The 17,374-nt window shown below is 25.1% G+C and overlaps 1 protein-coding gene across 4 annotated transcripts in view; it reads right to left on the bottom strand.

Moving 5' to 3' along the window:
• The window catches only part of LOC117180088 (putative glutamate synthase [NADPH]), a 276,810-nt gene that overhangs the window by 53,197 nt on the left and 206,239 nt on the right, over nt 1–17,374 (bottom strand). For all 4 annotated transcript variants that reach the window (XM_033372403.1, XM_033372402.1, XM_033372406.1 and 1 more), the window contains 3 exons: nt 13,423–13,736; nt 3,013–3,172; nt 2,768–2,934 (listed from right to left, as the gene is read on the bottom strand). In XM_033372403.1, the coding sequence (XP_033228294.1) occupies nt 2,768–2,934; nt 3,013–3,172; nt 13,423–13,736 (641 nt within the window). The remainder of the gene's footprint in view (nt 1–2,767; nt 2,935–3,012; nt 3,173–13,422; nt 13,737–17,374) is intronic.

Raw genomic sequence — 17,374 nt, 5'->3', positions numbered from 1 at the left:
ACTCTTTGTTTGAAAATTTAACAATTTGGTTAAAAATTATTTTGACTTGTAGGAAATTAATCTTCTTGGCTGAAAGTTCATTTTCCGTTGAAAATTCAACTACTGGGTCAAAAATTTAACAATTTTGATATAAAATTATTTTTTGTATATATAGAAAATTGATTTTCATGGTTGAAACTTCATCGTCAAAAATTTAACAATTTTCACACAAAAATTTTTTTTAATAGAAAATTAATCTTCATGGTTGAAAGTTTAATAATTTTACTAACAATTATCTTTTTTTAGAAAATTAATCTTCTTCTTTGTAAATTATTCTTTTTAGTTGAAAATTCATCTTTTTAGTTGAAATTTCAACTATTTGGATGAAAATTTAAAAAGTTGAATAAAAAATTAGATATTTGATAGAAAATTAATATTGTAGATAGAAAATTCATATTTTGAGTGGAAAATTCAACTCTTTGTTTGAAAATTTAACAATTTAGTTAAAAATTATTTTGACTTGTAGGAAATTAATCTTCTTGGCTGAAAGTTCATTTTCAGTTGAAAATTCAACTATTGAGTCAAAATTTCAACAATTTTTATACAAAATTCTTTTTTTTATACAGAAAATTAATCTTCATGGTTGAAAATTAATTTTTTAAATTAGAAATTTAAGTATGTGGTTGAAAGTTTAATCATTTTATCAACAATTATTTTTTTAATAAAATTAATCTTCTTGGTTGAAAATTAATCTTTTTAGTTGAAAATTTAACAATTTTGTTAATAATTAATTTTTCTGTAGTAGATTAATCTTCTTGGCTGAAAATTTACTTTCAGTTGAAAATACAACTATTGGGTCAAAAATTTAACAATTTTGATAAAAAATTCTTTTTTTTTTAAATAGAAAGTTAATCTTCATGGCTGAAAATTAATTTTTTTAATTGGAAATCCAAGTATCTGGTTGAAAGTTCAATAATTTTACCAACTATTTTTTTTTAGAAAATTAATCTTCTTGGATGAAAATTAATGTTTTTAGTTGCAAATTTAACTATTTGGTTGAAAATTTAACAATTTTGTTAATAATTAGTTTTTTCTTGCAGAAGATTAATCTTCTTGGCTGAAAATTAATTTTCAGTTGAAAATTCAACTATTGGGTCAAAAATTTAACAATTTTGATAAAAAATTATTTTTTTTTTTTATATAAAAAATTTATCTTCATGGTTGAAACTTCATCGTCAAAAATTTAACACTTTGAAAAAAAAATTTCTTTTTAAGTAGAAAATTAATCTACATGGATAAAAATTCATTTTTTTAATTGGAAATTCAAGTATGTGGTTTAAAGTTTAATAATTTTTTAAACAATTTTTTTTTTAGAAAATTAATGTTCTTGGTTGACAATTCATCTTTTTAGTTGAAATTTCAACTGTTTGGATGAAAATTTAACAATTTTGATAAAAAATTATTTATTTTATAGAAAATTAACATTGTAGGTAGAAAATTAATATTTTTAGTGAAAAATTCAACTATTTGGTTGAAAATTTAACAATTTTTTTTTTAAATTAGTTTTTTTGTAAAAAAATGTATCTTCTTGACTGAAAATATATTTTCAGTTGCAAATTCAAATATTCGGTCAAAAATTTAACAATTTTGATAAAAAAAGTCTTTCTTTCTATAGAAAATTAATCTTCATGGTTGAAAATTAATTTTTTAAATTGGAAATTCAAGTATGTGGTTGAAAGTTTAATAGTTTTACTGACAATTATTCTTTTTAGAAAATTAATCTTTTTGGTTGAAAATCCATCTTTTTAGTGGAAATTTCAACAATTTGGATGAAAATTTTTAAAATTTAATAAAAAATTAGTTATTTTATAGAAAATTAACATTCTAGGTAGAAAATTCATATTTTTAGTGGAAAATTCAACTATTTGGTTCAAACTTTAACAATTTAGTTAAAAATTATTTTGTTTTGTAGGAAATTAATCTTCTTGGCTGAAAATTCATTTTCAGTTAAAAATTCAACTATTAGGTTAAAAATTTAACAATTTTGATAAATTTTTTTGTTTAGAAAATAATCTTATTGTTTGAAAATTTGACAGATTTTTTAAAAATTAGATATTTTTTTGTAGAAAATATATCATCTTGGATGAAAATTAATATTTTTAGCTGAAAATTTAACTATTTGATTGAAGATTTAACAATTTTGATTTTTCTATATTAAAAATATGAATTTTCAACCAAACACTTGAATTATCATCTAAAAAGGTACATCTTCAATGAAAAAAAGGATTGTTAATTTTTTTAGTAAAAATCTAATACTTAACCAAAAAAAAACAACGTATTTTCAGAAAAATAGTTCAATTTTCAAGTGGAATAGCTAAATTTTTGGGTAAAAAATTTGATTTTCAACAAAGTAGTTACATTTTCAACAAGAGATGAATTTTCAATTAAAATTATGAATTCAAACATTGCCTGTTCCAAGTGAAATTACATTTCTTTACCGTAACTCCCGGTCCTGAAATAAAAACAATAATTAAAAAAAAAATCTCACAGAGAAAAAAAATTACAACAGTTTTTTGTTAAAATGGAAATCACTTTTTTAAATTAAACACAATGATAATCATTAATTAAAAGCAAAAAATATACCTCATATAATTCATTTGCTTGAAAATGAATTACATCTTGAAAAAAGAAAAGAAAATTTCTCGAAAACAGAAGAAAAGATAAATTATTTAAAAAAAAAAAAGGGTTTTCTTTAACATTCCATAATTCTCTTAACGTAATCACTTACTTTATTTTGTCGAGCTTGCGTTGCTCCATTTCAGTATCAGGCATCGAATCTTCGATGTCCTTCACTGCAGCCGTAGATTCAGTTTTCGAATTTCCATTCAAAGCTGGTTCTTTCAGCTTATCTTCTTCCATCTGTTTCAATGCTCGTTGGTAATCGTAGGGGAAAACCTAGAAGTGATTCAAAAGTTAAATTTTTTTTTTTTTTTAACAAAAACAGAAGTATTCGCTCATCAGTTTAATAATTACTTTAACGATTCGAGTTGTGGGTTCCGGCCAAGTTTGCAGCAAATCTATAGCAATGAGTGATCCAGTTTTCTCAACGAATTCCTCCAGCAATTGTTTAACATATTCAATGTCTTCTTGCCTATCCAAGGGCAGTAACTCGACCAATTCCGGATTGCATTTGCTGAAATAGATAGTGAATTTTATTAGACAGGTGAACTTTACCGTAAAAGAGACGAGTTTTCCGAAAATAGAAAGTTTTAATCGAATGGTAAAATTTGCAAGTAAAAAAAAAAACAACAAATTTTTGCGAAGACAATTTAATTTTTAAGAAAAAAAGTTACTTTTTAACCAAGAATAATACATTTTTAACTAAGAAGGATGATTTTTCTAGCGTAAAAGATTAATTTTCAGTATATAAAGGTGCGTTTTCAATCAAATGATCGAATTTTGAAACAAAAAGTATTAAAATTCAATCAAATATTTGAATTTTCAAGACAAAAAGGCATATTTTTCAGAAGACAATTGAATTTTTATCAAAAAAGTTCATTCGCAATTATGCAATGTGAGTATTTTTTACCATAAAAGATGAATTTTCAGCAAAAGAGTAAAGTTTTTAACCCACAAAGTCCAATTTGTTAGAAAATAGTGGATTTTTCAATCGGGAAAGATGAATTTTTAACAAAAAAGATCATTTTCAATCAAGAAAGATCGATTTTTAACAAGGTAGTTGAATTTTAAGCAAAAGAGTATAAAGTTTTTAAGCTAAAAAGTCGAATGTTTTCTAAAACAGCGGATTCTTAAATCGAAAAAGATGAATTCGAGGATGAATTTTAAAGAAAGAATAGAATTTTCAATTAAGAAAGATGAATTTTTAACAAGAAAGTTAAATACTAAAAAAAAACAAGTTTTTAAGCTAAAAAGTCTTATGTTTTATAAAAAAAACGAACTTTTAATTTGGAAAAGTAAAATTTTTAACAAAAAAGTTACTTTTCAACCCAGGAAAATAAATTTTTAACCAAAAACAATGACTTTTCCAACATAAAAGATGAATTTTCAATCCAGAGGGAGGAATTTTTTTGACAACAAAATTGAATTTACAACAACAAATGATAATTTTAACAAAATACATTAATATTCCAAAAATAATTAGATTTTTAAAAAACTAATTGAATTTCCAACTAAAGAATTGTAATTTCAGCATACAAAGATGATTTTTGAATCAATTGGTCGAATTCCAAACAAAAAATATTAAAAATCAATCAAATATTTGAATTTTCAAGACAAAAAGGCATATTTTTCAGAAGACAGTTGAATTTTTATCAAAAAAGTTCATTCTTAATTATGCAATATGAGTTTCTTTTATCATAAAAGATAAATTTTCAGCAAAAGAGTACAGTTTTTAACTCACAAAATAATATTTTTTATAAAACGGTAGATTCTTCATTCGGGAAACATGAATTTTTAATCGAATAGATCATTTTAAATTAAGAAAGATAGATTTTTCCCAAGATAGTTTAATTTTCAACAAAAGAGAATCAAGTTTTTAAGCTAAAAATTTGAAGTTTTAAAAAACAGCCGACTTTTAAATCGGAAATGATGAATTTTTAATAAAAAAAAATTTTTAATCTAAAAGGATGAATTTTCAAAAAATAGTTGAATTCTCAAAGAAAATTTTGACCTTTCAACAAACAAGAATAATTTTCTACCCAAAAATAATGACTTTTTGAAAATATGTGAATTTTTAACCAAAAAGTTAAATTTCCAACAAACAAGATTAATATTTTACCCAAAAATGACTTTTCAACAAAATACATATATTTTTTATATTTTTAAAATATTTTTTTCAAAAAAGAAGAATTATCACAAGAAGGTTGAATTTTTAACTAAAAAAATAATTTTGAATTTTAATTATTTAATTTACAACAAAACAAAAAAAGAAGAATTTTCAACAAAATAATTACATTTCCAACAAAAGAGATGAATTTTCAAAACTAAAAATATAAATCTTAATAAAGTCAATTTTCAACAAAAAAATTTAAACCGAAAAGATGATTTTTTAACCCGGAAGTTTATTTTTTCCTTAATGGAATAGTTGGCTCTTCCAACCAAGGAGGTGAATCTTAAAAAATATATGAATTTTTAACAAAATAGTTCGACTTCCACCAACTAGTTCAATTTTTAACTAAAAAAGATTAATTTTCGAGCAAAATTATGAATTTTCCAGCAAAAAGATTAACGTTCTATAAAAAAGAATTGTACAACAAAGTTGTTGAATTTTAAAAGCAAAAAGGAAGAAATTTCAACTTAAAAAGATGAATTTTCAACTAATAACATGAATTTCCAATCAAAAAGATTAATTTTCCCAACAGAAAGATTAATTTTCTACAAAACGGTGGAATTTTCAACCTAAAAATATTTTTAAAAATTAAATATTAATTTTTTGAAACTGGAAGTGAAATTTTTAACCAAAAAGGTGAATTTTCCAGGAGGAAAATTAATTTTCTGCTGAAAAACACGAATTTTCCAAGAAATACATCAATTTTCAAACAAAAATTGTTGAATTTCAAAGCCAAAAAGATGAATTATCTACAAAACGGTTAAATTTTCAACCCAAAAATATGATTTTTGAACCAAAAAGTTAATTTTCTACCATAAAGTTAAATTTTCATAAAAATAGTTTAATTTTTAAGCTAATAGTTAAATTTAAACTTAAAATATGAATTTTTAACAGCGAAATTGATTTGCAACCGAATAGTTTAATTTTCTACCAAATTGTTGAATCCTCAACCGAAACAAACTATTTTAAACTCGGAATATTAATTTTCTATAAATGGAAGTTATATTTTTAACAAAAAAGATGAATTTTCTAGAAGGAAAATTAATTTTCTACTGAAAAACACGACTTTTCCAAAAAGTACATCAATTTTTAAACAAAAATGGTTGAATTTCAAAGCCAAAAGATGAATTGTCTACAAAACGGTTAAATTTTCAACCCAAAAATATGATTTTTGAACCAAAAAGTTAATTTTCTACCATAAACTTAAATTTTCATAAAAATAGTTTAATTTTTAAGCAAATAGTTAAATTTAAACCAAAAATATGAATTTTTAACAAAGAAATTAATTTTCAACCAAAGAGTTTATTTTTCTACGAAATTGTTGAATCATCAAACAAACTAATTTATATTAGATCAATTTAGATTTAGACTTTGGCATTTTTAACAAAAAGGATGAATTTTCAAGAAAGAAGATTAATTTTCGCGCAAAAAAGACAAATTTTCAACAAAATACATCAATCTTCAACTAAATAAGAAAAATTTTCTATAAAAAATTTTAATTTCCAATAAAAAATGTAATAGTCACATTCTTAATAAAACATAAATTCCTAACAAAATAAAAAAAGACGAATTTTCAAGAAAATGGTTACATTTTCTATAAAAGAGATGAATTTTCAAAACTAAAACTATAAATCTTAAAAAGTCAATTTTCAACAACGAATTTCAACTCATAAGATAATTTTTTAACCTCGAGATTAATCTTTTCTTGTTGGAATAGTTGGATTTTTCAACCAAGGAGGTGAATCTTTTAAAAAATATGCATTTTTAACAAACAAGTTCAACTGTTACCAACTAGTTGAATTTTCAACTAAAAAAGATTAATTTTCAAGCAAAAATAAGAATTTTTCAGCAACAAGATAAACGTTCTATAAAAAAAGACATTTTTAACACAATTCTTGAATTTTAAAAGCCAAAAGGAGGAAATTTCAACTTAAAAAGATGAATTTTTATCTAATAAATTGAATTTGCAATGAAAAAGATGAATTTTCCTGCAGGAACATTAATATTCTGCAAAACAGTTAAATTTTCAACCTAAAATCTATTGTTTTTTTTTAAACAAAAAAGTTAATTTTCAAACAAGAAGTTAAGTTTTCATAAAAATGGTTTTATTTCAACCAAATAGTTAAATTTAAACCAAAAATAAGATTTTTTAAAACAAAGACATTAATTTTCAACCCAAGAGTTTAATTTTCTACGAAATTGTTGAATCATCAACCAAACTAATTTATAATAGATTAATTTAGATTTAGATTTTGGCATTATTAACAAAACCGATGAATTTTCAACAAAAAAGCCTAATTTTCGCGCAAAAAAGACAAATCTTCAGCTAAAAAGATTAATTTTCAATAAAAAATATCAATTTCCAATAAAAAATGTAATAGTCACACTCTTAATAAAAAAGAAATTTTCAACCAAATTCTTGAATTTCAAAAGCCAAAAGGAAGAAATGACAACTTAAGAAAATGGTATTTGAACTGATAAATTGAATATCCAATGAAAAAGATGAATTACCCAAAAGGAAGATTAATTTTCTACTAAGCTGTTGAATTTTCAACCCAAAAATATGATTTTTGAACAAAAAAAGTTATCCTTCTACCATAAAGTTAAATGTTCATAAAAATGGTTTTATTTTGAACCAAATAGTTCAATTTAAACCAAAAATATGATTTTTTAACAAAGAAATTAATTTTCAACCAAAAAGTTTAATTTTCTACGAAATTGTTGAATCCTCAACGAAACTAATTTATATTAGATTAATTTAGATTTTCGCATTTTTAACAAAAAGGATGAATTTTCAACAATGAAGTTTAATTTTCGCTCAAAAAAGACAAATTTTCAACAAAATACATCAATCTTCAACTAGAAAAGATAAGTTTTCAATAAAAAATATCAATTTCTAATCAAAAATAGAATAGTCACATTCTTAATAAAAATTGAATTCTTAACAAAACCAAAAAAAAGACGAATTTTCAAGAAAATAGTTACATTTTCAACAAAAGATATGAATTTTCAAAACTAAAATTATAAATCTTAAAAGTCAATTTTCAACCAAAAATTTCAACCCAAAAGATGATTTTTTAAACTGGCAGTTTAATTTTTACTTAATGGAATGGTTGGATTTTTAATCCAAGGAGGTAATTCAAAAAAAAAAAAAAATTGAACAAATTAGTTAAACTTTCACCAACTAGTGGAGTTTTAAGCTAAAAAATATTAATTTTTAATTAAAAAGATGAATTTCTCAGCAGGAATATTAATTTTCTGCAAAACGATTGAATTTTCAACCCAAAAATATATTGTTTTTTTAATAAAAAAGTTAATTTTCAACCAAAAAATTAAATTTTCATAAAAATGGTTTTATTTTGAATCAAATGGTTCAATTTAAACCAAAAATATGATTTTTTAAGAAAGAAATTAATTTTCAACCAAAAAGTTTAATTTTCTACGAAATTGTTGAATCCTCAACGAAACTAATTTATATTAGATTAATTTAGATTTAGATTTTCGCATTTTTAACAAAATGATGAATTTTCAACAACGAAGATTAATTTTCTCGCAAAAAAGACAAATTAAAAACAAATACATCAATCTTCAACTAGAAAAGATACATTTTCAATAAAAAATATCAATTTCTAATCAAAATGGAATAGTCACATTCTTAATGAAAGAATTAATTCTTAACAAAACAAAAAAAAGACGAATTTTCAACAAATTAGTTACATTCTCAACAAAAGAGATGAAATACAAGAATTTTTCAAGAAATACATCAATTTTCAAACAAAAAATGTTAAATTTCAAATCCAAAAAGATTAATTTAGATTTATATTTTGGCATTTTTAACAACAAGGATGAATTTTCAACAAAGAAGATTAATTTTCTCGCAAAAGACGACAAATTTTTAACAAAATACATAAATCTTGAACTAAAAAAGATTACATTCATTCAATTTATTCTCTCTCATGTATGCCCTGGTGGGTTTTTACATATACAATATAAATATACAGTGTTATAATAAGCCGTTTATACAAATTATGTGACTCAGAATATTCTAATTTTTGCAAAAATATAGCATATCCGCGCTTATTTTGCATTTCTAGTTTTAATGCTAATTCTGTATCACAATGTATACTTTGATTATTTATTATTAATTAATCTTCACTATCGCTGAGCTCTTCTAGTCCTATCTGTCGATTCCTATTTACACTTTCTTTTGCACATTTTTCGAAGTCTCTTGCATATCCGCAGAGCTCTGAGCTCGGTTCTCGTTTCAGAACTTTTCTTAATTTCTGACTAATTTCCATTTCCGGGTTTTCACTTAACCATTTATCAACCCCTCTGACCAAATCCTCACTGATTAATCTCCTTGCGTTTTTACATACCCAAATGTGGCCAAGATTTTCCTCTGACGTTTCGCACAACCTACATAATGTATTATCATAACCTTTATTTCCTGCTTTACCCACATTTCCGCATCTTAATCTCGCCCATTGTTCCTTACATTTGCCGTTTATCCTATTCGAGTAACAATATTCCTCCCTTTGAAATCATTCCTTATACTTCTTATATAATACATAGTAGTTTGACCCATCTATCTTTCCCCAATCGTTTTGAATTTCAAGTTCCATTTTTTTTTTTAAACACCTCGCTCTAGATTATTTTCAATTTTACTTTCATTTCCTTGGTTTCTCATTAGCTCTAACGTCTGTCCGTCTCCCACTTCATGCATTGCTTTTTTCAACACTTCTCCCCACTTCGATGGCATATTATTCGTAATACCTCGCAATTCTGCCATTAGACATACTTTAGGTAGTCTGTCATCTCCCATGCTTAAAATTTCTAACACATATGTACTTGCTTTTCTTCTTGCCACTATTTCCAAACTTCTTCTACCTGCTTCCATTCTCCAAATATAATTTGGAGTGTTCCTATCTAATCCCGTAATCATTTTCACGTATCTACCTTGTATTCTTTCCATTACTTCCTTTCTTTCCCATCCTCATAGCTCCACCCCATACAGTAACCCTGCCTTAGCCAAAATGTCTAACAAGTAAAGTCTTCTTCCTAGATTATTTATGTTAGCTCTTTTCATTACTCCCCATGCTGCATTAATTGCTTTTCGAGCTTTTCCTGCTAAAGTATTTAGATGTTTGTTAAAGGTCCCTCCCGTAGAAAACCAGAAGCCTAAATACTTGTATCTATCTACCACCTCTAATTTCTTTCCGTATATTTTCCATTCTTCACCCTCCTTCAATTTGCCTTTCTAAGCTTATTTTTATTGCTATATTTTTCTAAAGTTTTGAGCATTTCCTTTAAACCTTCTGGGAAGTCAGCTACTAAACTTAAATCATCTGCAAATTTTAGTGCATATACTTTCGTGTTTCCTATCACTGTGCCTCCTTCCTTCTTTCTAATCCATTCATCCTCCATGTCTTCAGTAAAAATGTTGAAGAGTGTTGGGTTTAATGGGCAACCCTGTCTTACCCCTCGCTCCGTTCTAAAACTCTCTGTAATTCCCTCCGCTGTCAGTACTTCATTTTGCGTCTCCCTGTACATATTTTTAATCATTGTCAACATTCTACCCTTTATCCCAGTTTTTTCTAGTTTCTGCATTAAAATGTCCCTATCTACTAAGTCGAAAGCTTTTTTAAAGTCCACAAAGGCCACGTATAGCTTATCACCCTCTCTTTTCAACTTATTATTTATTACAGAATTCAGTGCAAATATATGGTCTCTTACAGCCCTACCCTTTCTGAAACCTGCCTGACTTTCTTTATATAGACCTTTTTTCTCCAACCACCCTCAGATTCTTTCATCCATAATTTTGGCTAGAACTTTGTACCCTGTATCTAGTAGTGATATTCCTCTATAATTACCTGTGTCCTCTTCATCTCCTCCCTTGAAAATAGGAACAATTCTCGCTTTCTCCCATCCTTTTCCTATAATCCCTTCCCTCCACATTCCACTATTACATCTATGCACTTCTTCAAACCAGGATCTCGGTAAGCCTTGTATGAATTCAATAGTTACTCCATCCTCCCCAGGAGCTTTCCCTTTCTTCATTCCCCTCACACAGTTCGCTACTTCCTCAAAACTTATTTCTCTATTCAATTCTACTTCCTGTTCCATGCCTTCTTCGTTCTCCCTAGTAAAATTGCATTCACTTCTAGGTTCTACTGGGTCCTGCGTATTATTAATTTCTACCGAATTGCTGTTGTGAAATACCTTTTTTTGGTTTATTTTCGAGTCGTCGATTTTTTCGGCCTCTAATAACTTCTGAAAATGAATTTTCCACTTCCCTTTTTTGATCTTACCGCCCCTTCTTCTTTTCCGAAGTCTAAAATTGCCTATTGCTCTCCAAAACTCACTCATGCTCTTACTTTCTGCTACCTTTTTCCATTTTTCCTCCCTCTTTTCTCGTTTTTTTGTGCATATAACAGTTTAATTTTCGCTCTTTCTCTATTTAATATTTCTTTATCCTCGTCTCTCTTTGTCTTAAGAAATTTTTTTAAAAACCCCCAAACTTTCTGTTTTTGTATTTTGATATCATCTTCATAATAATCCCCATTATTTCTTTTTGTGCCCAATCTAGTATTTGTCTTTTTTTTCTAATCATACCTACCTTCTCAGCCGCATTTTTTATGTTTAGTATTATTCCTTCCCATCTATCCGCCCAACCCGTACCTTCGGCAGGTTCCTCCCATAGATTTTCCATGACCTTTTCAAGATCTTTAAACTTTCCCAGATCCCATACTAATTTTGTTTCATCCTCGTAACCTTTTTTTGCCTCGCAAGACATTTTCTCCTTGTTTCCTACCTCGATATTCAATTTGAAAGTTACCTGTAAATGATCTGATTCGATTCTTGGTTCTACTTTTATTTCTTTAACCACCCTGCTCTCTTCGTTATCCATTGAAATCACGTAATCAAGAACCGAGCTCACTGCTCCGCCGATATGTGTGAGTTTCCCTTCTCTGTCACCGTTTATCCTTCCATTCAAAACTAGTAAACCATAATCTTCACATAAAGTGGGTAATTTCTTTCCTTCTGCATTTAAATGCGAGTCTTCCGAAAATCTTACATTGTAATATTCCTGCTCTGATTCATTTTCTTCCAAATCTACTCTACCTTGCTCATGACCTATTCTTGCGTTCCAATCACCTACTAATATTATATTTTCCCTTTTGCTTATAATATTCTCTATAATTAACTTTAGACTACTTATCACTTTTGAAACTCCGACATTATTATAAACTGTTACAATATTTACCCATTGGTTATCGTCTTCTTCAACTAAAAAAGATTAATTTTCAATAAATAATATAAATTTCCAACCAAAAATGGAATAGTCACATTCTTAATAAAAATTAATTCTTAACAAAACAAAAAAAGACGATTTTTCAACAAAATAGTTACATTTTCAACAAAAGAGATGAAAAACAAGAATTTTTCAAAAACTACAACAATTTTCAAACAAAAATTGTTGAATTTCAAATCCAAAAAGATTAATTTAGATTTAGATTTTGGCATTTTTATCAACAAGGATGAATTTTCAACAAAGAAGATTAATTTTCGCGCAAAAGACGACAAATTTTTAACAAAATACATAAATATTGAACTAAAAAAGATTAATTTTCAATAAAAAAGATAAATTTCTAATCAAAAATGGAATAGTCACATTCTTAATAAAAATTAATTCTTAACAAAACAAAAAAAGACGATTTTTCAACAAAATAGTTACATTTTCAACAAAAGAGATGAAAAACAAGAATTTTTCAAAAACTACAACAATTTTCAAACAAAAATTGTTGAATTTCAAATCCAAAAAGATTAATTTAGATTTAGATTTTGGCATTTTTATCAACAAGGATGAATTTTCAACAAAGAAGATTAATTTTCGCGCAAAAGACGACAAATTTTTAACAAAATACATAAATCTTGAACTAAAAAAGATTAATTTTCAATAAAAAAGATAAATTTCCAATCAAAAATGGAATAGTCACATTCTTAATAAAAAATTAATTCTTAACAAAACATGAAAAGAAGAGTTTTCCAAAAAGAATAATAGTTACATTTCCAACAAAAGAGCTCAACTTAAAAAAGTCAATTTCAAGAAAAAAAAATTCAGCCCAAAACCAGATTTTTTAACCCGAAAGATTAATTTCTTTTAATGTAATAGTTAAATTTGTAACCAAAAACACGAAATTTTCAGCATGAGGATTAATATTCTATTAAAAACCACAAATCTTCAACAAAATACATTTATTTTCAACCCAAATAGTCTAATTTTCATCTAGAAAATATCAATTTTCAACCAAAAGTGGAATATTTACATTGTCAATTAAAAAAATAATTTTCAACAAAAAAAAAACAAATCTTCAACTTTCTATAATGGAAAATTTTTAAAGTAAAAAAGTTTCCAATTAAAAAAATTCAACTTAATTTTAAAAAATCGTTGAAATGAAACTTGGCAGATTTTTTTTCGACAAATTTGCAAAATTCCCGGTCAAAAAATAAATTTACTGTAATTTCCCGTGGTTTCCCGGTCTCAAATCCAATAAAAAATCTACTGTAACTCGGAAAATCGGAATTTAAAGTACCTCTTGAACGATCCATCGACGTCCAGAACATAGGCAATTCCTCCAGACATACCAGCAGCGAAATTTCTTCCAGTGAGTCCGAGAATGACGGCACAACCTCCAGTCATATATTCACAGCCATGGTCGCCAACGCCCTCGACAACGACGACAGCTCCGCTGTTCCTAACGCTAAATCTCTCAGCGGCGATGCCTCTGAAGTAAGCTTTTCCGGAAGTCGCTCCATAAAGGCAAACATTGCCGACAATCACATTCGCTTCAGAATTAAATTCTGATTCCTTGGGCGGGTAGATCACTATCTCACCGCCACAAAGACCCTTAAAAACATTTACGTTTTCAACAAAAGAGACGAATTTTTAACTAAAATTAAGCATCTTAAAAAAATGAATTATCAACTAACAGATCAATTTTTAACCAAAAATTGAATAGTTTATTCAGAACTTGTAAAAAATAATTTTTAAAAATACACAAATGAAAAAAAAATGGCAAAAACACATATTATTATCAAATTATAAGTTTCAAATTTTAAATAACGACAAAAATTGACAAAAAATAAAATCCCGAATTAAAAAATATCCGAAATTAAAATTCACCAAATATTTCAATTCTCGAAATTTAGAACTGCTGAACATAGTTAATTAATTATTAATTTATGAGCTATTAATACAATTATAAATAAGGCAAATAATGTAATTAATCATTAATTAATAATTTATTAATTATTTTTGGCAAATTTTAAATTTTCAGGAATAGAAATATTTATGGGAATTTAACAATTTATTTATTTTATAATTCGGCAATTTTTTTTCTTGCTAATTTACAATTTTGTTAATAATTTTTTCGTTATTTTGTGTTAGTCCTTGATATTCAGACACTTTTAACTATAGTGACGAAGGACTCATTTTTTTATATTGCCGTTTTAAAATATAATGCTAGTATATAATAAATATAATTATTGTTATTCTAATAAATCCATGTTGAAATTAAATTCTGAGAGTTGAGAAAAAGAAAATAAGTATTATCACCTTGTTTTGAAATTTATGTAAATATAGTTTTCATGCCATTCTTAAGAAAATTTAAATATTTCAGGCTTGTCAAAAAAGAATCTCGAAGATTTTAAAGAATTTTCTTCATAATATAGAATTTTACGAAATATTATTAAAAACTCGAGTCCTTTTAAAAAATGTTTAGAACTTTTAAAAGTTGAGAAGGAGTCAAGAAATATTTTATACATTTTCAAAAATGTTTCCGAGTTTTCAAATATTTGTAATCTATTTGAAAATATTTTTAACTGACACGAATTTTTCTTAAGATTTTCAAATATCATTCCAAATTTAAAAAAGTTACTTTACAAACTTGTAAATTTTTCCAGCAATTTTAAGAAAATTTGTTTATTCTCTTGAAAACTTTCGAAATTATTTTAAATTCTACTAAATAATTCTTGAATTTACCCAACTTGCTTTAAAATCTTCTAAACTATTTTTAGAAATGTTAGGAAATCGTTTTTTATGTTTAAAAACCTTTTTTCAATTTTCTCTTAAAGTTCATTTTTCAAAATAAATTTTTTTTTTAAATTCGCACACCTGAAAAAATATCTTTTATTTTGGTGAAACTTTACAAAATGCTTTACAAATTTTTTACAAGTTTCAATTATTTTTTAATCGCTTCAAAACTTTTGAATATCTCTTAAACTTACTCAAATTTTTTCTAAAATTTTGTAATATGGCAAAATTTTGCTTTAAAATCTTTCACAGTTTTTTAAGATTTTAGGAATTAAATCAAAATTTTTTGTGATCTTTTTTCGATTTTCTCTTGAAATTCCTTACAAAACAATAATTTAAAAAATTACCATGGATTTTAAGAACTTTTTTTCATACCCTGACCAAAAAACCAAAATAATATTATTTTGAGCAACTTGAAGCTAGAAACATTTAAAATTGAAAAATTAAATTTTTAAACTGAACACTACTTAAATTAGAAGTTAAACGATTTTCATCTAAAATAGTTTAAACATTCTTGAAAAGCTTCAAAATTTTGTTTCAAAAGGTTCAGAAATCTAGAAGTTCTTTGGAATTTTTCCAAATTAAAAATTGTTTTTGAATTTTTTCCGAACTTCTATAAACACCTTTTCAAATTAGTTGATTTTTTCCTACAACTTTTAAAATATGCTATAAATTTAAACAAATTTCCTTGAAATCATTCGGATTCTTCTTTAAAATTGTTGGAAATCTTTAAAAATCTTTTTAAATATTCTTAATATATTTTTTTAAATACATATTTATAAATATTCTTAAATAATCTTAAACGAATAATTAAAACATTTTAATTTTTACCGTTGAAATCTGAAACCTCTTAAATTTTGAACAGATTTAGAATCGTTTTCTTAAATCAAATATTGTTTACTTTTCAATACTTGAAGTACAAATCCATTTTAAAAATATTTTATTTATTTATATTTACAGCTAATGAGATTAAAATGTTTTTATCCAAAAATAAATGCAAATAAACTGCAAAATTGATAATTTTTAACTTTTACAAGTTAAAGAGTTCAAAGATTCAATTTCAGTGCTAAAAATATAAATCCACGTTATAATGTTCACTTTTCTAAATTGAAGAATCAATAAAAGAAAATTTTAAAATTTCAAAATTATATTATTTGAAGCAATTTTAAGCTAGAAACATTAAAAATCCAAAAAATAAACATTTTTTTAACTAAAAACTTCCTAAATTAGAAGTTAAATTATTTTAATTTGAAATATTTTAAACAAGTAGGTGAATCTTAGAAAAAATATGATTTTTTAAAAAAACTAGTTAAAATTTCCCCATGTAGTTGAGTTTTCAGCCAAAAAATACGAGTTTTCAAGAAAATATGTCAATTTTCATCAAAATTGTTGAATTTTAAAAGCCAAAAGGACGAAATTTCAAACTAAAAAATTGATTTTTTAACTAATAAGTAGAATTTTGAATTAAAAATAATTACTTTTCCAGCAGAAAGATTAATTTTCCACAAAAGGGTTGAATTTTCAACGCAAAAATATGATTTTTGAATCAAAAGAAACTTAATTTTCTACCAAATAGCAAAAATTTCATAAAAATAGTTTAATTTTTAACCAAATAGTTCAATTTAAACCAAAAATAAGCATTTTTAACAGAGAAATTAATTTTGTACCAAATTTTTAAATCCCTAATCAAAACAAAGTATTTAAAACAGGAACAGTTGCATTTTCAACAAAAGAGTTCAACCTAAAAGAGGATTTTTTAACCTGGAAGATTAATTTTCTGAAAATAAAACTGAAATTTTTAACCAAAAAAGTGAATTTTCCAGGAGGAAAATTAATTTCTTACTGAAAAACAAGAATTTTTCAAAAAATGCATCAATTTTCAAACAAAAATTGTTGAATTTCAAAGCCAAAAGAGTGAATTATCTACAAAATGATTAAATTTTCAACCCAGAAACATGATTTTTTATCCAAAAAGTTAATTTTCTAGTATAAAGTTATATGTTCTTAAAAATAGTTTAATTTTTAACCAAACAGTTGAATTTCAACCAGAAATATAAATTGTTAAGAAAGAAATTAATTTTCAAAAAAATATTTTATTTTCCTACCATATTTTTTAATCGTCAACCAAAACTAATTATTTTGAACAAGAACAGTTGCATTTTCAATAAAAGAGTTCAAACTAAAAGAGGATTTTTGAACCCGGAAGATTAATTTTCTAAACATAAAAGTTAAATTTTTAACAAAAAAGATGAATATTTTAGCAGCAAGATTAATTTTTTACTGAAAAACACGAATTTTCCAAAAAATACATCCATTTTTAAACAAAAATGGTTGAATTTCAAAGGCAAAAAAATGAATTATCTACAAAATGGTTAAATTTTCAGCCCAAAAATATGATTTTCGAACCAAAAAGTTAATTTTCTAGTTTAAAGTTAAATTTTCATAAAAATAGT

The sequence above is a fragment of the Belonocnema kinseyi genome, chromosome 9 (assembly GCF_010883055.1).
Source record: "Belonocnema kinseyi isolate 2016_QV_RU_SX_M_011 chromosome 9, B_treatae_v1, whole genome shotgun sequence".
Lineage (NCBI taxonomy): Eukaryota > Metazoa > Arthropoda > Insecta > Hymenoptera > Cynipidae > Belonocnema > Belonocnema kinseyi.
Note: the sequence above shows the minus strand (reverse complement) of the source record. Positions and strands in the feature narration are given on the sequence as shown.